At 45.4% G+C, this 23185-nt stretch overlaps 1 protein-coding gene across 1 annotated transcript in view; it reads left to right on the plus strand.

Moving 5' to 3' along the window:
* The first annotated feature begins 4889 nt into the window (after positions 1–4889).
* GABA-B-R2 (gamma-aminobutyric acid type B receptor subunit 2) overlaps positions 4890–23185 on the plus strand; it is a 51237-nt gene continuing 32941 nt past the window's right edge. The window contains exon 1 of the mRNA XM_023390249.2: positions 4890–5144. Coding sequence (XP_023246017.2) covers positions 5052–5144 — 93 coding nt within the window. The 5' untranslated portion in view covers positions 4890–5051. The remainder of the gene's footprint in view (positions 5145–23185) is intronic.

Raw genomic sequence — 23185 nt, forward strand, 5'->3', positions numbered from 1 at the left:
ACTCTCCCTTTCTCTCTCCCATGATCGTGCTTCTTGTTATCTCTCGCATCTATAAATTAACAGCGGAAAAAGAAGGGGAGAGGAGGGGGGTTGCACCCTATACGTCTCACGCTTCATCCTCCGTGTGTTTGCAGATGCGGAGGTGATTCATAAATAAAGCCGGGAAGGAGGCTATCAAACCCTACAGCACAGGGAAGGGGGGAGTAGGTAGTGCATATAGCGTGGTACGTTGGCACCGGGCCAGGGGCGCTATCGGCCGAGACCTGCGAATATTATCGGAGGATCGCGGACACGCGGCGCGCAATTAAGGCACCTTCGCCGGTAAGCGTGTAAGGGGTGGCGACCCACACACCCACTACGCGGCCAGAGAGAGGGAAGAGCGGTTCCGTGATTGATTGGCGATTACGGCGAGAAACTAGCTACGGAGGCTGCTTTAGCCCGTGGTGTTTTTTTTTTTTTTTTTTTTTTTTTTTCAAAGAGCCCCACGCTGTAGCAACTGGATGGGTGGGTATTTTAAATCGTTCGTTACGGTCTGTGATCGCTCGGTGGTGCATCGGGGGAAGGAGAGCACATAGAGCACGTAAAGCTGCACGGGTGAAGAGATTTTTTATTTGAATCGTTTTCCGCGATCGCGACGAATCGGGGTCAATGGGGCTCCCTGAAATTTCGGGACGAGAGCCCTCGCGGGAGTGGTGGGCTCTTTTACCGTCTGTACCTTTCCGTCGTGTGCGCAATCGGTGTGTTTTAATGCCCCTTGAACGGCGCGCCCCTTTCGCCACGGCTGAGAGCCCCCGCGAAATGTTTGCAGCGAATATCGGCCGGGGATACGTATACTCTACCCTCTATAGGTACCCTTCGTAGCTCCATGAGGAGCTATCAGCCTCTTCCGATGGTACTTGAAAAAAAAAAAATATATATATATATATGTACTTTAAATATATGTGGACTTTGTACGCGTGTTACTTTTTATATTCACGAGACCTTGACGCGGCCGTAAACTAATGCCAGTTGCCCCAGAGAGAGAGATGCAGAGATATAGGGGCTCAGCCTAATCTATTCTCGTTTACCTTTCGTTCCGACCTCTCGAGTAAATGTATACTTTTATTGTTTCCGCTTCTTCGAGCAAAACGCTTCGCGTAACGGCCCACGTGTATACACGTTCGAGCACGTAAACGACGCTCGCGATTTCGCTCGATTTGCACGCACTCGACGCTCCTTTTCGTCCTTGATTCGATCATTGGAGGCCCCTGGTTCGTCCGTCCACCAAGTTACACCGATAGTCGATTTTCTTGAGATTTTTCGCCCGAGGAAAATAATGTACCAAGGCGGGCGCGGTACATCGATTTAACCGAAAATTAACAGCTCTCCCGAGGAAAAAAGTCAACACTCCCTACAAAAAGCGCACTTTGTTAATTAATCGCGTCAAAAAGGCTCGCGTTATATCACGCTTCTCCTCCTTCCCTTTTTTGAAAAGAGAAAAGAAAAAAGCTCGCCACGCACACGCAACTTCATGACCATATCCATCAGGTCGATTGTACGCGTATCGAGCGACGCGTGGGGATAAGTAGTAATATATAAATCCACGCGTGTCCAAGTGTGTCAAACTGTCCACGCTCGAGCGAATCGATGAATCCACGTCGTACAGCCCATCGAAACCACTCTATGACAATACCTCCATTCTCGACACAATGGCCACAACGAGGGACAGAGAAGTGCATACGACGGAGGATCCTTTCCGCGGAATTTCCCGTAGTTATGTTGGTACGAGCACTGTCTCAAACCTGACTAGCTGCGTAACGATTATTTTCACGGTATTTCGAAAGAACGCCAGTTTAAAGAACAACAGAGTCGGGAGTTTGCGGGGGCCGAGTATTTTTACGGCGCAACTTCGGGACCAGTGCGCACGAGGCGCTCGGGCTGTTTGTGAAAACGTTCAAGTGCGCCCCTGTTCGCCGGCACGTCCCCACCCCACCCCGCGAAATTATTGCGCCGCTCTACTTTCGCCTCATCCACTTATCGCGGACTTTTGCGGGGGAGCTTGAAAAATAACTCTTGTTACGCGAACAAACTTTGTTGGGCCGGGAAAGGGGAAGGTACAACAGCGCGTCTTTGACCGCGTGTACGATCAAAGTGTTGTTATTTTGTTGGAAAGTATACGCACACGGGTCACCTGTACCAGTGGATTGGCTCCAGGGATTCCCCCCCCCCAGTCCCGCTCGCTCCGTCCATTATCATCCATACACGTACAATTTCCGCCCTCCAAAGTTCATAAAAGCCCCCGGCGCGTCGCTCCCTCGAAAAGAGGTCCTACAGGAAAGCTCCCACCCCCGCGTATGTGCACCGCGCTCATCTGCCAATATCACTTTTTTTTCTTTCCACCCGCGCACGCACGATTAATCAGAATCGCCAAAGCCCGTCCCGGATTACAATTACTTTTCCGCTGACGCGTGTATGTATACACAACCAAAGTATGGTGACTTGTACACCGTGTCCCGGCGTAATTGGTCCTCGCGCGCTCGCGAAATAAATTATCCGGCTTGGAAAATTACAACGAAAAAGCCCTCCCCTTCAAGCAGGGCAGGGGGGGGGAAGCAATATCGGTAGAGGAACCCCTAAACGGAGCTGCTGTGTCCTCCGTATATACCACGGGGCTGCGGACACGGAGATAGCCGCGCTATACGTGTATATATATGGCCGAGAAAATCGCAGACCAGGTGCACCCGTACACGGACCACCTTATCCTCCTCCAGGGTTGAATTATCGATCCGCACGTTACACTCTCTACCACCCCCTGTTGTACGGCTCAAGGGAGGTGGCGTCACACAGAGCTCTCTATACTGTATATATATAAACCCTCGTACGCAGGAGTACATAATTATATACACCTACGTGTATATATTAATATGTAAACATGTATTGTGTGTGCTGGTGTGGGTACAAAGTGGCGTGATGTCAGCTAGACACTTCTAGCTGCCGTCTAAATTTATGTTACTGTGCCAAGGCCGGGCCTTGGTATGTCCCGTGTGAGTTAGGTGTACATATAATATACTATCCGTGCGCGCACATGCATGGGGCTGTTGTGTGTATACACACCCATGAATAACGAACGAGCAGAACCGTTTTCCTCATTATTATCTTTGATTGCGCGCACACCGGCACTCGTGCCCATGCATATTACATGCACCCCCTGTTTTACTTATATGCATATCCGCACCTACCTATATATGTATACATTATATTCTCAACGACACCTATGTATACAATATATAATTTGCATACCCATCACCATTGGTAGCAAACGTAACACGCATACACACCAACTCCCTGTTATTGCACCGGTGGCCGGGGTAGAGCTTTTACAATATTTTGGATAATACCCGTGGCGACTGGCTTCCCTCATCGGCACATGCAAGCGATGCTACATTGAGATGCACTTTGGTCCGCAGAGCCCAGCGCTAATAGTCCCTGATTTGCGTGGCTCCTCCGTTGTACGTTTAAAGAACCGTTTATTCCCGAACGATTTCCCGTCGCCGTTGTGTCGCGCTAACGAAGCAGTATACGTACCATCGAGGCGTGTATACGTGCATCGTCCCACGACGAGGCTGGCGCTTCTATTCCCTATATACATGTATGTGTATACAAGGACGGGAGTCGATAATTTCGATCCGGTGTACGTGCGCCCTGGCTCGCCCCCCCCTTCCCGATGCCCATTATCTCGTGCGATTGGACACGCTGTCCTATAAGTCAAATGCTGCCCCCCCCCCCAACCCCTGCAGCTCTCGCGAATTACCAACTGCTACAATCTCTTCTCTGTACAACTCCACTGACTTTATGCTCTTCGTTTAATCGATTCCTGCTCATCGACTTTTTCAATATATATGTATATACATCATCATCGACGAGTGTCTATTAGCGGCGATTCGAATCGATTCGCCGTTGTACGGGTCTCTTTTCCTTCCTGCGGGGGATGTACTTACCTCGAGCGTCGTTTGGTATACAAAGTGGAGGGTATGGGTCGGGTCGCGACAAAATTCATTTTCCATCGCCAAGAGGCGGGCATCAATCAAGCGCGGTGCTGATATTTCGTTACATTGGGGTTTTTTTTTTTTTTTTTTTTTTTTTTTTTTTTTTTTTTTTTTTTTTTTGTACCAGTTGTAGCGTGCACCCAAACGATTTAATCACCGAGCCATTGGTAGATACATATTTCAGCTGGTTGGATAATTTGTATATGCATACAGTATATACCTACAGGGCTGGGTGAATATACATTATTTATTTAGATGCGAGAGCGGCGAAACCTGCACGTACACGTGTGTTGTATACTGTATAATTTCCAATAATCAATCGAGTCGAGTTGCCGCTTAAAATAACGTTAAATCGAGGTCGCTCTATTAATTTTTTCTTTTTTTTTGTTTCAGCGTCTAAGGGCGATTGATATACACCTGACACGCGAAGGAGCCAAAAACCGTCACAGCCAACGAAGAGGGGACAACTAAAAGTAAGCACGATACGAGTGAAAAGAAAGTGAGTGACAGTGACCGCGAGATGGAAGTTTCGTGTAAAGGGTCGCCGGATAAAAATGAAAAGGGCTGAGCGGTGAGTGTGTTTAAATATCACACGGGAGGACGAAGAGGCGAGCCCCGGGTGTAACCAAGTATACATACATGTTTGTGTCCGCGTTCGCGTTCGAGGTGGGCTGAGAGAGAATATGGAAGAAGCGGTGCTCGCGAGAAAAAGACGGCAGCCGATGGAGGTTAAGTCGAGCTGAAGTTGACTCGGCCGGTAATCACGTGTAGCCTGTGTACCCCTAGAGAAGAGAGACGAAGATGGAGGACAGGGGGGAGGAGGAGGAGGACAGCCTCCGGCGCCCGCGCGGTACGGGCCGTCGGTTGAGCTGCCTGTTGGCGGCCATTTTGTGGCTCGACGCCATTTTGTCGTGCGGTGGACAACGGCCGCTCATCAACGCCGGCCCGAAGAAGCGCGACCTCTACATTGCCGGGCTCTTTCCTTACGCGTCCCACGTGCCCGAGAGCATCGTCGGACGCGGCGTCATGCCATCCGTCAAACTCGCCGTCGACCACATCAACGAGAACGCCAACATACTGAGGAATTATCGGCTGCACATGTGGTGGAACGACACCCAGGTTAGTTTTACACTCTGGTTTCCTTTATATTGTATATATTCTCATTTGTTGTTGTTGTTTTCTCAATCATGTACAATTCTTGGAAATGGTAATTATATACCTCTCGAAATAGGAAAAACCAACAGCGAATCGAGAGGGAAAAGTACACGGCGAGAACCAGCTTCAGGGACGGAGGGGTGTATATATATATAGGTGTAGATCGAAAATGCCCCTCGCTCGTATAAAAAAGGGGCGGAGAAACGAGTTGGGAGAGAGGAGGGGTATCGAAGTATTAATCGTATACGCGAGGTTACACAGGCCAAACGTCTCAGTGGCAGTCACTCGGGTATATATACATACAATATGTAACCTTGGATCGGTCCGCAAGTCCCGCGTATCCATCGATTTGCGCGCACGTGACCTCGGCAACCATATTTTACATGTATATATACACGCCAAATCCACTTGTGATGCTAAACAAATGAAAATTCCGTTGTACGAGTACTTTATCCAGAACTACCTGCCGCGCTTGGCGATGTAGGTGTGCACACGATAAGTGTACCCTTAGCTTTGTATAGGGGCAAGGCCGACCTTGCGGCACGCGAATATGTATATTATACCTGTACGGGAGACGGGCCGGCCGGCCGGCGAAAGAGAAACGCGGTAATCGATGCAGTCGTGTACACACGCCGAGGGGGTGAATACGCTAGTTTATACATTATTTCGTCACTGAGATTATCCGGGCGTGCACGGATGTCTGAATATATGTATACATATACATATATATATATGGATGGGTGTGTGCCTGCGATGGAAGAAGGTATTTCAATCAAGCTAACCAAATAGCCACAAGTAGAGTTGTCGAGTTGTTGAAGCAAACTAAACTGGCGTCTTCCACGCTCGAACCGACTCGACTGTACAATACATATATATATATATACCTACCTGTACAATGTATACCCTCCGCCGCCACTCTCGAGTACTTACTTCTCTTTGAAGACTGTCACTCGCAACTGGCTGCTCAAGCGCTCCATCGAAGCCTCGTGTACACGTTATACAGCTATTTCTTAAGCCGATACGTGGGGCTGTATGTGTATACATGTACACACGACAGTACAACACAATGCTCCCAGGAGAGGATACCAATTAAAAGTTTTTACCGGGGCAAAAAACGCATTAGCCGTTGAGCTCTCTATACCTGCCCGCGTATACTCCTCCTCCTTCTATCGTTAATAGTATATCGATCTCTTTTTTTACCTTTCCACTCCCCCCCCCTCTCTCTCTCTCTTTCCCTATCTTACATCCGCCAACTTTTCTCTTTTCTTTCTTTTCCGATTTTTTTTCCCCTCCCCCGTTTCTTCTTTCCTTGCTCTCTCTGATGGCGGTACAGACAAATTAAATCAAGCCTCGGGTAAGCACTGCTGTTTGCCCTCTGTTTTTTTTGTCGACGATTGTTACACAGCGACTATATAATTTTTCACCGATATTATAGGTATAATATATTTTATTAATTCCAGGCTTTCCTTTTTTACGTATATATAGTTTCGTAATACCCCAATCGAATAAAACCGGCAGTGGCGAGGACTTTCGGGTGCATTATGACGCTCGATAAGCTTATCACCCGAGCTCCAATTTGGAAAAGCCTGCACTCGGTCTGAATATTTATTTATCGGCGTTTCGTGGGGGTAACAACGAGCGCCAAGACAAAGTGCCATTAGGACGACGGCGGAATGGAAGGATGAGAGCGTGTTAAATCGCTACAATCGGGATACGTGTATGCATAAGACCGTCGTCATCTCCGGCCCGTGTGTGTAGGTGTGGACGGGTTTTCATTAACTTTCCCCGTGATTTCACCACGTGCACGCGCATAAACCGACCTGAAATCAAACAGCGCCCGCACTGCGGCGAAACTCGTACCCCTGCCTCTTGTTTATTGTTACTCTAAAGGGGGGGGGGGTCCCTTCGCTCTGTACGGGACGATTCAACAAAATGGTGGGTATACGTGTTTTGCGCGTGGGTTAAATAAATGCGAGAGCCGAGGGGGTGCTGGGGATGACGAGACGAGCCGTGGATTAATGAATTAAGGAACACGGCCGCAAGCACTGCGGTGACTATGTACACTTGCCGCCCAACAACTTTTCTTTTTCCTTTTCAATCTTTGTACTTGTATACTTTGTTTCTGGCAGTTTTTCTCCCTCCACGCCCTCTTTGTTGTTGTTGTTGTTTCTTTCTTTTTTGTTGCTTCTGAGGCTCTTCCGGAAAAAACTTTTCCGAGGAAAAGTAATTAATGTACGCCGATGTTTTTTTTTTCGTGTGTACACACAAGTGTTGGGTTCGTTTGATTTGCCGAGCAAATATTATGTTTATCGACGAACTCGCGTTTCGTGTCCATACGAATATATGGTTGTAAATATGTGTCGACAAGGCGCAAGATTTTTGGTGCAAAGGTACAAACTGGAGCTTCGAAATGGCAATTATTGTTGATGAAATATGCTATGATTTTCATGACAAACAAATTGAATGAATCCCTAGTGCAATATGCGAGTAAATTGTAATACGATGTAATCGATGATATATATTAAAGGAAAATAACAAAGGCAGCGTAATAACGGGCGACAGCGTGGACAGCGTGCCCAGAGCGTTGAACAATGTAAAATTACAACGAACAAGTGTAACATCGTATTTTAATAGCCATGCGTCATTTCGATCGTTCATTAGTTTACTCAAATTTGTTTGAAAGCTATATAATATACATTGTCAAAAGCGTTAAATTTATTACGGAGTAAAAACTGTTTAGGCGAGTTTGAGAAAAAGCAATGATCTTTGCGTCTCTTCTTTTCGAAATTTTATGTTCACTGTAACGGAAACCAAGTACCGATAAGATCCGTCGAATGAAGAGGGTGTACAGGTACGTATAGGTACAGCCGATGATGTAAAAAAAGCCAATATTGTCACTCTACGTGGCAAACTTCTCAATGGATAAGAGGATCAAGCGCCGAGGAGTGTCGCACTCGGTGCACAAATGTTGTACACAGGTACGCCGCGACGCTCACCAGTAGCCCGTGTAAAGCCGATGTAAAAACTGCACGCTATGGCGTGACAAAAATCGATGTAACTAATTTACGTATGGGTTGGAAAATAAATTGTATAAACCAAGTGTTTTGTACCGTTAACAATGTGCTCTTGACGTGGAATCACTTGACATCTCGTTCGATGGGTACAACTTTTTTTTTTTAATTTTAATTCTTACCGATAACTATATACTCGATTGTGTATCATAAAATCGTCCGTTGCAGCACAGCATACAAGAGACTCACAAAGGCTCTCGCTGCTCAGCTTCTGTCGCGACAAGGGGCCACTCAGACCTCGTGGTCCTCAACTTTTCCACTCCTTTGTATCCTCCCGCTCGCTCTCGATATACTACTTGTTTTTTTTTTTTTTTTTTTTTTTTTCGGTTTCGAGTCTCTCGCGGGGGAATGCCAATAGATAGATGCTAATACTCGGCGATGGTGCACCTGTTGAGAAGGAGTGTCGAGAACAAGCGGCGGGGGAGGTCTCACAAGAGCGCGATACAGTTGCCTGTAACCAAAAGTCGATAAATGTTTACGAAACGAGAGCAAATACGCGGCGTTTGAAAAAGTAGTGCAACACAATTGGGAAATTGTATACATATATCTCTGTTTCTCTTTATTAGTTTTATATAAATTCTTTGTTTTTTTTTGTCTTTAAATAAAAAAAAAAAAAAAAAGAAAAGATGTCGAAATCGTTGAAATTGAATCTGGTCCACGTGCTCGCCCGACCGAGCTTCGCGTAACATTTTTCGATTCTCTGTTATCTCTGTTTCAGAAAGTCGCGTGTGTACCCGTACATGTGTGCGGGCAGCCGGCCAAACCGCTCCAATTTGAATTTAGTCCGTGTAGAGGAAATGAGAGGAAGTCGGGAAGGCGAGAAGAAAATGAAAGGGCTCTCGTCGCGAAACAAAATGTACATAACGTACACGTAGGTACATCATTTTTTTTTTCCTCCCTTGAACTTTGTATACAAAATTCACGACAAGCCAGTAAATACGTCCCTTACACAGCCAGAAGTGTATATACGTAAGCACTTGGTACATCCGCCGCGATCACTTTGACCGAATAATCTCGTAATGTTCATTAAAGTTGGTTAACTCGCGGCTCCTCCCCGTCCCCTCTTCGGTACAACTTTAATCATCTTCCCCGGGCCGCGGTAATTTATGAGCGTAGTTGCGAAAAGTCTTGCGTTGTTTATTTTATGAGGACCCGCGGGACTCGCTGCTCCTCCGACGTTGGGTATCCGGTGCGTGGCATCAGAGGGAGGGCAAACAAATAAGATTTTACGCAGGCACGTCACGTCGCTAATTTTTCCGATGCTGCATTCCATTATACCAACGGGGGTTGCCTTGCCGGTGGAGTTTGAGAAATCAATTTGCTACGACTCCGGATTGTAAATTCCGTGCTTCCGTTGTTGTTGGTTGTGTCTATACGCATCGATATCATAGTTCATTAAAACAAGTTCACATATAAGGCGGGTCCGCGAAATCGGTTGTATTCAATCAAACAAAATTAATTTTGTCTCTTCAATGCAAGAAAGTCATTTTGATACCGATCAGATTGCAAACAACGGGAATGTTGAGTGCAATATTTCGTGTGTGATTTTGTGGAAAAAAATAAGCTTTTCATGAGGTGGTGAGTGAAATCGTGGAAAAAATTCATTTGGACTTTTCTCGTAGTAGCCCCTCGATACGCACTACGGTCAATCCGCGCCAAATCCAATACTAGGTCAAGATTCGAGTAAAAAAGTATTTTCCGCGCTGGCGAACTTTTTTTGCGACGTTCCTCAAAAAAAAAAAAAAAAAAAATCTGTGAAAAGCTCTTTTTCGATCGTACCGAGTTAATCACTTGAATCACAATTCGCGTGTGGAGTTGGACAAATAGGGAGCCAAAGCACGTGTAAGTATGCAAAGCCAGCCGGTGGCGTGATTTCCATCTTTTGCCGTTTCGAGTCCCAGAAGTGATTATCGAAGAAAGAACTGATACGCGCGTATGGACTTTGAGAAGTGTAATATACAGGCGCATTGGAAATAGAAAAAAATAGGATCTGGCGGGTGGAAAAAATAAAACGAACGGAGAGAGGGAATATACACACGCGGCTGTATGTGCTCCCTGAATTAAAATGCAAATGGCAAAAGTTTGCGCGCCGGTAGATTAACCGACACGAAATTCCAGCGAACCGAGAGTTTTCCGAGTCCGTGGAATCGGTTTCCCCCCCCCCCCTTTTTTTTGTTAACCCAACTCTGGTTACGCTACTCTTTTTTATATTCAATTTCAATCAATATGCCCTGCATCGGTTTAAATGGCGGATTCGATTGATGTGCACTCATACATATACACGCGCGTATACAATATCCACAGGTAAATTTACATTTCGAGTAATGAAAGATTTTTTTTTTTTTTCCACGTGAGTCCACGAGTTTACATACGCGCGATTCGACGAATTCATAGCGACCTACGTATACACCCCGCTTGTTTTGAAATGAAAAAAAAAAATCACACAACAAACGATAACCAACGATTTTAGGCATTCAGCGCACGCGGGAAGGAAACAATTTTTTTTTAAAATACGTGACTGGGCGTAATTTTATTATTTAATTTGTTTTTTTATCTTGTATTGAAAAAAAAAAAAAATCTTTTCAACGCTGGGAAGGATAAATGATTGTTTTTTCGCTCGTTTCAACAAAAAGAACAAACAAACAAATACACACACGTAGAAGCACGTCGCATTAATAACATCACACCCATTGTATATCGGCCACAGTGGACTCTTAATTTTTGGTACAATTAATCCAGAGGACGATTAATCTTCCCCAGGAGGGCGGGGAGGTGTACGCGGGAGAAAAACCGAGTCGGAGAGACAACAAAACACGCGTGCGACTGATAAATGAAATTAGAGAGTATATATACCGGTGGGCTAAAGAAGCAAGGGAGCCGTTGCGCGATATTGATTTGGAGGCTCCCCCGGGGGAAATCAAAACGAAATGAAATGCGCGTTGGGTAACTCTGTCGGGGAGGAAAAAAAAAAAAAAAAAAACTCGAAGAAAAAGCTCCTTCTTCCTTTCCCCCCCCCGTCCCATAACTGCTCGCTCTTAAGCCGGTCAGTCGGCTCTTCAAACTTTTAAGTAGGTACAAAAGCGCCTTATGTAATATCAGAGCGAGGGCCTATCGCGCTCAACTTTTTCCTTCCTCCCTCTCTTCGCTCCTAATTTCCTTCCGCGCCAACCATATTCTCCCTCAGCGCGCGTCTCTCTCAATCTGCCAAGGATGATTATGAAAAAAAAAAAAATAAATATGTAAAACAGCCAATGTGTATATATTATATATAGTCATCGCAAGGAGGGAAGAAGGAAACCACTGGCTCACAAGGAGGAGGAGTGCAAGGTACGGCTCGCAGGTCGGGAAGGTAGTTGCGGCGGATTCGTACGTGTCGAGGAGAGTCCGTCCAACTCCTTTCCGTCTGGGAGACGCGCCCCCCCTCGCCGACCATATTTTCCAAGGATCCACCTCGAGTTTAATCCTCCGCTGCGAGCGACGGCTATCGGCAAACTCGACTTTCCTCCGGTGTGTTGGCGCCCCCCCCCCCCTCTTGGGATCTGGATTGCGTCTTTCGAGGAGAAGGACCAGGACCGACGTTCCCGAGCAGATACACATATATGCATGTATATCCCCCGAGTCCAACTTTAGATTTATATATATATGTATATACTCAACCCAGTTTTGTACTCCCTCTCTATATGTATGTATGTATATGTAAGAGCTCCCTTCTCCCAATGAATTTCCATGCACTGTGCAGCACAGTCTGGGAGCGGCGTTAAAAACCAATAATGGCTCCTCGGTGTTCCATCGTTTTTAAAAATGACGCGGTATTTTTCTCCTTTCCGTAGCGATCAAGTCCCCCGTCTCGCGCACAAGGGAGTTTATTTTCCGGCCCGCGAGCAATTACGTACTTATGTAAGTGCACGAGGAAGAGAGTTATATATAGGAGAGTCGAAAACAGAGGGGGCGTGGGGGACTACGCAAATACATGTACACGCGCGCGTGGGAAGTGGCTTATTTATAGGCAAAGTTGTTCGCGCGGATAAAGTTTTTTGAGAGAGAGAGAGAGAGAAGAGAAATTGTGTGACATAAGCCTCCCCACCCCCGACGCCGCGCTGGTTTTACCACTGCGACCGGGAAATCCAGGTTGGACGTACGGAGTCGATAACCATCTGATTTTTGAAGGCCGATGCGCCTTCGAGCGTTGCGATTCTTTTCAATCTAATATCTGGGTTGGTTTTTTTTTTTCCTTTTTTTTTCCCCTACCTCTCCTTTACTTCTCGGTCGCGGAAATTATTCTCTTCGCGATCTGCCGTGTAAGCCGTTTTGCGTGCGCATTGCAGAATACGCGCGTTCAGCAGCAGTGCACGATGAAAGATGTACAAGAGCTCTTGCATCGATCGCCTCGAAATATCTTTCTTTTTTTTTTCTTCTTTTTTTCATTAAACTGATCACTGTCGCAGGTAGTCCAATACATAGTTGGCCTTAGAAATATCTATACGCCCAAAGGATTGCAATGGGATGAGCTAATGGTTTCAAAAAATGTAAATGCATATAGCTATAGCCGTGATCCAAGGAGCATCACCGACAAATGGTTTACGACGCATTGAGTCGTGACGAGCGTGCGAGTATATACACATACTCTATTGCGAAAAATCCTTCACTCGAGAGAGAGGGGTAGCAAAGCTCCGTCGGCGCGAAAGCAAAGACAACCCAAGGGCCTCCTCGCCGCACATGGTATTCCAGCAACAGAGATGCAGGTGTACACATACATAGTCTATCTGGCCTTTTTCCCCGGACGCCTCGTTATATACTTTTCACAGCCACTGCGCCGCACTTCCGACTTTACGAGGGGGAGGTGAGATAATGCGGGCCAGTCCCCCGTTGCGCCCGTTTTTTTTTTTTTTTTTTCCCGGGGTAAATGCTCCATCCCCCTCGGCGCTAATGCCGCGGCGGCGACTTGGCTCCGGTTCGCGTGAAATTTTCCGCGGGACCACCAACTTCTTACCCAGCCAGCTGGGACTCGTTACGCGCCCCACCGACGCCGCGGCTTTTACGGAAATCATCATTATCATCACCATCACCGCCCTTCTCTCGCGCGTCGTTTCTTTCTTTTCTTCGTACAAGTACTATATAGCCGTACACCAAAGGGATTTATCTCTCCGAGCTGGCCTCCTCTTTAGCCTTCCCCTCAATTAATCTCGCAGACGGTGCACATTTTTTTGTTTTTGTATCTATTTAAGAAAGAAGTAAGAAGGCTTGTGCTTCGTGACAATAAAAACGAGGCCACAATGGGCTCGGGGTGGGAGAGCACTTTTTGTACATACGTATACGAATACGAATACGATACGCGTGTGCTAAAAGATTCGGTAAGTAGCGCGTACACATAGATACTCGTGTGTGTATGTGGGTGGAAAGTGTGTGGTACGGCGGAGTCCTTGGCTCGGATGAAGCTGCTGTGTTGTCTCCCCTCCCCGCCCCTCTTGGTTACTTACTTTATCGTGGCACTCCTCGCGAGTACACACATATGCATTATCAAGACGACTTGCTTGAAACAATACGCGAGTCCCCAACAATGGTGGTTCCAACCACACGCGGCCACGTGTGCGGAGAGCGCCCTGCTTATTCTCACTCGTGGGGAGTTATATATATATATATTTTTTTTTTTTTACTGACTGCCGGTCTTTAAAAACTCCAAAGCTCGCAAACATTTTTTCCTTTCTTCCGTAGCGTTTGTTGTGCTCGAAGAAGCGGAGATAAATTCCGCCGAGAAGTTAAACTCGTCCGGAAAGTTCCTCCTCCCCCCCCACCACCACCTCGTCTTTCTCCGCGTTAAATTTCAATGGAACTCTACGACTCTTTTCTCTTTCTTCCTCTTCTCACTCGCGTCCCGCTGCAAATGATGATAAATATACACCTGAGGGGAGGTACGGCTCGCTCAGGAAAAAAAAAGCAAATAAAGAATGGAGATCGGGAAAAAAGGATGAATGGGGGCAAAGCGGTATGTATATATATATATTTTTTTTTTTTCACGCATCGAGCGCGAGAGCCGAGACGATTGTTCTCGAGCAAGTACGCAGCAGGTATACAGTTGTCACTCCCGGGACGTCTATACACATGTACATGGAGCCTGGACGTGCGGGGTGTGGGTATATACACATAAAAATCGTAAAGTGGACGGGTCAAATAAAAGAAAGCCTCTCGAGCGGCTATTCGATTTTCTGCCCGTGACCGATGGCGCGACTGAAAACAAAGCCTTCGTCTTGCACTGCTGCAAGCACAATGGACCTTGTGCTGACTCGCGCTTTGAATCTTTATAAGAATTGTATTGTAATTCTCCCTATGATTTCCTTCCCCCCACCCCCAATCATTTCCACCATGCGAGAAAAGCGAATACCAATTACAATATACATCAATTGCACCACTCGGTCCATATTATAATGTTTTGCATGCAACCCTCCCCTCCCTTCCTAACCGTGATCATCATCATCAGCCCAGTCGAGCTGGTGACGCGTATCTCACGTACATATACACCCACCCCCCCTATTAATTAATTTCTCAATCAATATTGTTTGCGCGGTGTTGATGATACAGCCCCCGACTCATCATGCCCCCGTCCGCGTGCAAATAAACCCACTACGACGAGATTGTGTAATCACATTTATATGACTGCTCGGTTCGTGAAAGGGACGCGCCTGTTTATATGATACGAAAGCCGGTTGGTTATGCAAAGTGTACGATTGCACGTAATGGACGAAAAATACGGAGACGCGCCGTATGCCGGGAGCAATCATGCAAATGGACCTAAGCAACGCTCGAGGCCGCGTGTATCGCTTGGAAAAACGCTCGTGCGAACTACCGGAAATATCTTCTCCGGGTATCAATCGCGATGTCGGTGTATATGTGTATAGAGAGGTGTACCAACACAAATAGTCCTGAAACGCACGGCCAAATTGAAGGGAAATAAGTGCACGTGTGGAAGGGGGGGGGGCTTTAACGAGCAATTAAAACGGGAAAATGGAAAAAGCAGAGAGCCGCGGGGATGGTAGATATTATGCCGGTTAACGGTACATGGTACGGAAGGACGAGGACTCGTTTGAACAAATAATAGATGCTGGAATTCGTCGCGGGCGCATGCGAGGTGTGTATACAGCTGTTGTATATAACAACTCGTGCAGGCCTCGTTAGTCGGCGGAAATGAAATTTTGACGCGAAATCACGATGCACTTGTGTCCCAGCTGTACGTATCGTGGAGTGCCTAAAGCGCGTGCACACGTAGCACGGGGAAAGAAATATCGGAGCTTATACTTGATAAAAAGTAAAAAGAAAAAATACCCTTTTGCTCGAGAAATTGCACTTGTGATGTGTATTGCCAGCTGAAATGTCAAGTGTATCAATATTGTATTCTTAGTCCACGTGTTGAGAGCAACGTTTTTTCCGATGTGTCGTTGAACATGATATTCATACGTTCTGCTTTCTGTACACGTACATCGAGAAATATATCAAAGCTAGTCTCCAAGGGAGGGGAGAGAGATACTTTGTTTTACAACGATGTCAACATGAATCGGCATCGAGATGAATGTATTTTTAATTTATATTGACGGTCATTTTTCGACAGAATGGCGATAAAAAAGCTCTGAAAAAAAAAAAAAAAAAAAAAAAAAAAAAAAAAAATTAAATATGAATCAAGAGTTTAAATCACCGCTAACAAAAAGCTCGTGCAAGCATGTAAAATGTCAAACATTGATTTGCGGTCGATCCCTCCGTAAAGTGCTCCCAGCTAATATAACACCGCAGGTACCTATTTGACACCCCCCTACACCCGAGTACAGTCGATTTGTTTTCATAACTAGTCGCTCTATGTATATAGAGCCAAACACATCTCACGCGCATCCAAAATCAAATTAGGCATTCAACAGCCCGTTTGCCGAGAGCACACCGGGAACGGCAAAATTTATAATACATCAGAGCACAAGCTTACCACCGCAGCTAGCATCGTCATCATCATAATCATCATAATCATCATCATCATATTATTATACCGTGTGCAGTGGCGTGGGGCGCGAGCGTTGGTTAGCGCTCCGTAAACAATCGCAATTGGAGCCGGAATCCGAGCACAGAGAGAAGCAGGGGGCTGCTGTTAGGACTGGGAGGCTGTGCTAACTCAATAGCTCTGCGCGCCGCTGATCAAAGCGCACGCGCGCTCGGGAGCCCTCCAAAGCCGGCAGTGTCACACACACACACACACACACACACACACACACACACACACACACACAAAGAGAGAGAGAGAGAGAGAGAGAGAGAAAGAGAGGCTGGCTCTGGCGCCGCGGCGACGTTTTTGCCGACAGTATTGATCACGGCGCTCAAACGCGTCGCCGGCAGGCTCTACTGTTGGCCCAAGGACCAAAGCCGTATAGCTCCCTGCACATTAGGCAGTCTCCGTCCCTCTTCTTCTTATCGCGTCCCGCTCCTTGCACTTGGCACGAACGCGCTCGCCCGAGCCTCCTCTATTTTCATATTATTACGTCCGCCTGATTTTCCGCCTCGCTTGTTAACAGCTTTAAACTCATTGCGAATTTGATTCGCGTGACCTACCTCCCATCCCACCACCTGGCCTGCCTCTCCGAGATGATTCATATTATATTTGGCAAGCGTATATTATGTCGTCGTAGATTTCTCGTCACCTATGTAGTATATATATATATATATATATATATATATATACATATAATCCGGGAACTCCTTTAACCTCTCCGTGTATTGGGTACTTGTCTTTGCCTTTTCCTTCCGTACGGGTGACTCGCAAGAGCACTCCCTTTTGCTAGATCTCGAGTAGTACGACTCGGGATTTTGTCAGGCGTCGCCTACCTTATGGGCTGGTGGACGGTACTTTCGGCAAAAATCTTAAATTATGCATTCCTCGACCTTTTACTCCCATATTAACAAGGACCTCCGTGCATTTTCAAGTAGTACGGCTCAAGATTTGGTCAGCCGTTGCCTTACTTGCCGGTTAACTGCTGAACCTTGGGTATATCTTTATTTTTTCGTTACGTCTTATGAGCGAGCCATGAGACCACTTGAATAACAATGAGGTCTTCCTCTCCTTCGTGTCTAGTAGTATGACCCAAGATTTTGTCAGACGTCATTCCGCTTACGGTCTAGTACCTCGATTTGCGTCGGTTCTTTCGACAACGCAAACCTGCTAGAGTCTTATTGACTTGTTAATACATACTTCCTATTTTTACCTATTCCTTTTACATTGACGAAGATCTCGCTCAACTCGCCAGTAGTACTACTCGAGATTAAGTCAGACATCGTTTTGTTTATGGGCTAATAGACGATTATTTTCGTTACAGTTCTTAAAAAACCTTGAAACTTTTCCAAGTACTTTTACCTTTATTTCCTGACAAGGAATGTGTTTTGCAAGTAGTACAACTCAATGTGTGGTCAGACGACACCTTGCTTACGTGTTCATAGACGGACTTTAAGTGTCTTGACATTTTCCAATCATATGGGTGAGTCCCACAAGCATATGAATTATAATAAAGATTATGATATACACTTAGTTACAAGTAGTACAGCTCGAGATTAGGTTAGGCATGCTTATGAGCCAATAGCGGGGCCTGTGTCAATTTTTTTGACTACAAAATCCTGCTCGAATCTTGAAACTCTTTTGACTTTCGTGTACTGGTTGCTTTTATCTTTTCCTTCCACATGAACGAGGACCCCGAGCGGTCGCGAGTAGTATAACTCGAGATTTGGTCAGCCGTCGCCTTGTTTATTGGCTAATAGCCGAACCTTAGATATCTTCATCTACCCATTTCATACGGGTGAGCCATAAGAGTATACGAATTACAATAGAAACACTCTGCTTGAATGCAAGTAGTACGACTCAAGATTTTGTCAGAAGTCATTCCACTCAAGGGCTTAATACCTGAATTTTCGTCGATTCATCCCACAACAAAATCCTATTAGAATTTTCGACTTGTCGATGTAAATTACATTTTTACTTTTTTCTCTTACGTATACTGACCAAAATCTGAAGTAGTACAACTCAAGATTGAATCAGACTTTACCTTGCTCATGGGCTAGTAGCCAAATCTTAGGTTCCTTCAGATTTTTCTTGCCGATAAGGTATATGAATTATTAAAGACTATTTATGCTTAGTCAACAAGTAGTACGACTCGAGATTATGTCAGACATCGCCTTGCTTACGTGCTAATAGCTGAGCCTGCCCCGATTCTTTAGGCAACAAAAATCTGCTTGAATCTTAAATCTCTCTTGTAACTTTTGTTACGCGTTGGTTGTCTTTACTTTTTTCTTCCATATTGGCGTGGACCCTATGTATTCGTAAGTAGTGCAACTCAAGATTTAGTCAGACATCGTCACGATGGCAGTATAGGTCGCTTCTTTTGTCAACAATCCGAAATTCCGCTTACACCACGCTATCAACGGCTTATACAGCTCACGGTATTGTTAATTACACGTCTTGTTAGCCCAGCATCAGCTGCAAGGCTCTGGCTTCTCCGGAAGCAGGGATATACAGTTAACGAGTTGTTTTGTCGCATTAGCCGGACGGCTCTGTGTACCGTACGGCCATCGGTAATGAAGCAGATAACACACGAGGCTCAATTCGAGGTAGATGACTAATTTGTCGAATTTTGATGATTAAGGGGACAACCATTACGTATTTCGGAGTGAAACCACGCTCTTGGAAAAAAAAAGTTTGTACTTTGAACGTAGCTTTGGTCGCAGTTCTGATCATTTAATGCGAGATGTAATACTCCACTTTTATAGGTTGATGTAAATATATACATATACATTCAAGCTGACAATGAGCGCCTTTTTACAAATTGGAGGTTTTATCGAGTGAAAAAAAGTGGATTTATTCGGTTGTTATAGCCCGTCTGGCCGATGAGATCAGCTTTTTTACGAAAATTACGTAAAAAAGCATTGGCACTAGGTATTGGAGGAAACAACGCGAGGTTAAGGAAAAGCAAGTAATAAATTAAAATATTATTACACGAGAGGTCTTATTTATTACAACGATGAACTGTAAAACAATGGGCAACAGTGAGAAATTACCTAGTGACACGAACCTGCCGTGGTATCAGTACCGGTCGTAAGTATACCTCAACGCACGTCAAGACGATTTGTGCGACGTTGGGGCGAAACAGTGAGTGTATTATACACGCGTCCGGCCTAGCTATTTCAATTTTCCGACGGCACAGACACAAGCTATGGCATCGAGCAAGACGACATCGCCACTCGGCGTGGCATTGCTCGCGTAGTCTATTAAAACTTTAATTTAGTTGTCCACGTGGGATGCCCAGGTCAGATAAATCCCGAATTCGCGCGCATAGGTACGAGTGTGTGTATGTAATAATGTGCCTATATGCATGCACTCAAATACGCCGTTCCCTCACACCTATGGGCGCTGCTCTTTTTCTCAACTCGGTCGCGCGGCCAAAACGAATTTTCCCATTAACCAAGCAAGATTACTTTACCGTCGGGCCGCACCGGCGAATCGCCCGAGGCGCAAGAGCCTTTTGTTCGCGCCATTGTCGTTGCTGTTATTTATTTGCTTGCCCTTTTTTTTTTTTTGTTTACGCGCGCGCTTAGTGGAAACGTTTTGTAGTTGCGTGTATTTATCGCTGATTCAATGTTTCGAGGGATATTAAATTAAACTCGAGCGCTGAGTTTTTCTCCCGGGAAAATTGTTTTGCTTTGACATCGATTTTTTTTTTTTTTTTTTTTTTTTTTTTTTGTCTCCGTTTATCTCAATCGTTGTTGTTCCGTTAGTCATGACTTAGATCACAACAGAAGTCCACGGTAGAAGTATTTGAGAATAATGTAACACTAATTACAATAATTACAAGATCTTGGATGGTAAGGACTCAGACCCCATTTACATTAGCCGGTTCTTACCTAAGATTTACCATACATACTTTTTGCATCTACTTTCAATATCCGGGTAGAAACTGCAAGCGATGGAGCTATCTCAGTCTGGTTGGAGTGAGTGTTACCCTCTCTATTCTGGACACGCCCTTTCCGAGTATCCGTATGGAGTAGAATTTTTTTCTGCCCAAAGCTATTACTGTCATCCTTTTCGATAAACGTCAAGCATTATTGAACTGCGGCAAACAGTGTGACAAAACCTATTGGCCGATCAGATGCGTCCGGAAGACACTCCAGGCCTCGGCTCGTAGCGGTTCTGATCTGAATTAGGTTGTTTTTTTTTTTTTGTTTCTTTGTTTTGGAGGGATGATGGATCGGTGGTACGTGAACTCGTAGACGCAGAGTAAAGATTTGTGGTGGTGTTGACAATATACATCATAATGAAATATAACGTTTTCCTCGTCCCCGTGTGGATTTTCGCGTGAAAGCGCTCGAAGGGAAAATAAATTAATTTGGTACGGCGCTATTGTAATAAATATCATTCCCCTTACCTACAATTTATTTCAATTCTTTTATTATTTTCTCTTTGTTGTTATGGCCCCTGTATCTATCTTGCTTTTCTTGGTTCAGGATAGTTTTTGTTCACCATAATGTAAGAATTGATTCAGCATTTGCGTCTTTCGATACTCTTTAGCGTGGAACCAAATACGTCGAATGTCAAAAAAAAACAAAAAAAAAAAAAAAAAACCGTATGCTGCGTTTTCTAAAAAACCATACTGCAGCCAAACAAAAAGTCTCTTTGACAAGTTTTCATTCCACGAACTAACGAACCACAAAAAATTAGTGAAGCCAACCATTGAAACGTACTGGGAGAGTTTTAAAAATGATTGTTCAACTTCTCGCCTAAAATCGTCTCGATCCACCCACACGGTACCACAAACTTCCTTACCCATCATCATACGGAAAAGAGAGCAAGACGTGATTGAATGTAAATATTCAAAGTGTAATTTGACGTGGCATAACTTTCGGAGAAATGAGACAAGCTCCTCGGGAAGCGATACGGAGTGGGTCCGCCAAGGACGCGGGTGATACGTAGACGAGGAATTTCGGGAAGAAATGAAAAACGTCCGTCGGCCAGGGCGAAATTTACGAGAGACCAGACCGGAGGAAGCGGTGGCAGCGGTGAGATAAGAAAAGAGACCGAGGGAGGGATCTCGTGGCTATTTAAACGCGAGGCTGCACAGGTACCACCGGAATGTCCCTTTATTCACCGTAATATTCATGACGCTCCATCCTCGTTAGAGTCGGCTCTTTTTGTTTCCTCCAAGCGCACCATCATCAGCTTGACAAACGCGCTCACTTGAATATTTTCATCCCTGGTGACGGTTTTTTTTTTTTTTTTTTTTTCCCACCATCAGACCTTTAAACTCACCCGTACGGATATATCCCCCGTACAGCACCACACAGAGCAGAGATGACCATCAAAGCTTATCCCAACGGCACACGCATCGGGTACGTCCAACCGTATACTTGTGTTTCTCCGAAGGGATTGCACACGGACGTATCGACTCGGCCAGCAGCCACGCTTTGCCCCCCCCCCCACCGAGTTTAGTTTTCGAATGACCTATTACCGACCTCGCTTTCCCGTGTACGGCGCTTGCTTCTCTACAAGCCCGATAACGCAATAACGGAGCATCGTAATAGGCACGACAAAGTGACTCGATCGAGAGGCCTCCTCTCTTCCACGTATCTATTATTCCGGAAGTCTGCCGCGTGCTTGCTTCCCATTTGACAATCTATGAGGGGTGTATCGATCTATGTACACACAGAGAGGGAGACGAGGCCGGTTTTATTGCCGTAATTTATTGCCGCGCCATTATTATACCCTCTCGTCTCATGCGGTGTATGTACTTGGGGTTAATATTTTCACGATGCTCTTTAATATTGTATGATAATGTTGGGGTTGCGTGAGGTACGACAGGTGACACTTTGGAGAGAGGCTGATGGTGGTAAAGTGTGTCGGGGCTTCGGGGTTTTAGAAGAAAAATGATCCTCCCCAGGATAATACCATCGTACACGTGGCTTTTACTGTGAGGTACTGTCTCTGTGGACTGTACTCCTGCGAAACGGGATGAAGTCGTGAATGGCATTTGGAAGAAATACAATACATCCGTACGAAAATTGTTTACGATTGACAAACATATTCGAAATAATCGTATTAGGATTTTTACTTCGCGAACCGACACACAATGTGTACTTTTTTTTACTTGAAATATTATTTTGATGGAAAAAAAGGTTTGTTTCGTATTGACAAAAACTTGCGTTTTTCCCTTGTTTTGCAAACGTAAAAATAAAGCTCAAAGCGGATCAAAGAAAACATATTCATATCCAAAATTTGCTCCACCTCGAAGGGAGTAGTAGTTACAATGAGGGCGCAAAATTGGATTTGTACGTTATGTTTTTTTATCCCACGTGTATACACGAATCGGTAAAACACGAAACTACGCGCGACGAAAAGAACTCGCGTCAAATCGTTCGACAAACAAAAATTAAATCCTGATTTTTATGAAAGAAACTTGTACTCAGCAACAAAGAGCCTTGGTGGTTTCGTTACCCACGTGATCCGTAAAAATCATTATTGCGCCATTTTTCATTGAAAAAGAGACGCGTCATGGATTATCGTTAAACAGAGGAAGCTATCGCGCCGCGATAACCCAGTTTTCTTTGTGCCTCGGCTGAAAGATATTGCCCTCTCGGAGACATATGGTTTTCCCGCAGCAGAGACAGAGCCACCACACTTTGCCAATCTCGCCGTCGTAATACCACCGGGGAAACATTGACGCGAGTCTTTCTTCCCGATCGTATCATCTCCCGCTCCGGTGACGCGGATTGGATCGCCGCAATCATACGACTCGACTGTATAGGTACTACACCCAAGTTTCCGTGAGTACGTTTTTTTTTCATCCGTCAGCGAGAAAGGGGAAATAAAAAAAGTTTCTTCATACTTTGAGATGATAAAAGTCCCTTGTTTTACACACCAGAGGATTCGAC

Source organism: Copidosoma floridanum, unplaced genomic scaffold (genome assembly GCF_036245765.1).
Source record: "Copidosoma floridanum isolate Cflo_tuat_1 unplaced genomic scaffold, Cflo_Japanese_pri ptg000032l, whole genome shotgun sequence".
NCBI classification, from domain to species: Eukaryota; Metazoa; Arthropoda; class Insecta; order Hymenoptera; family Encyrtidae; genus Copidosoma; species Copidosoma floridanum.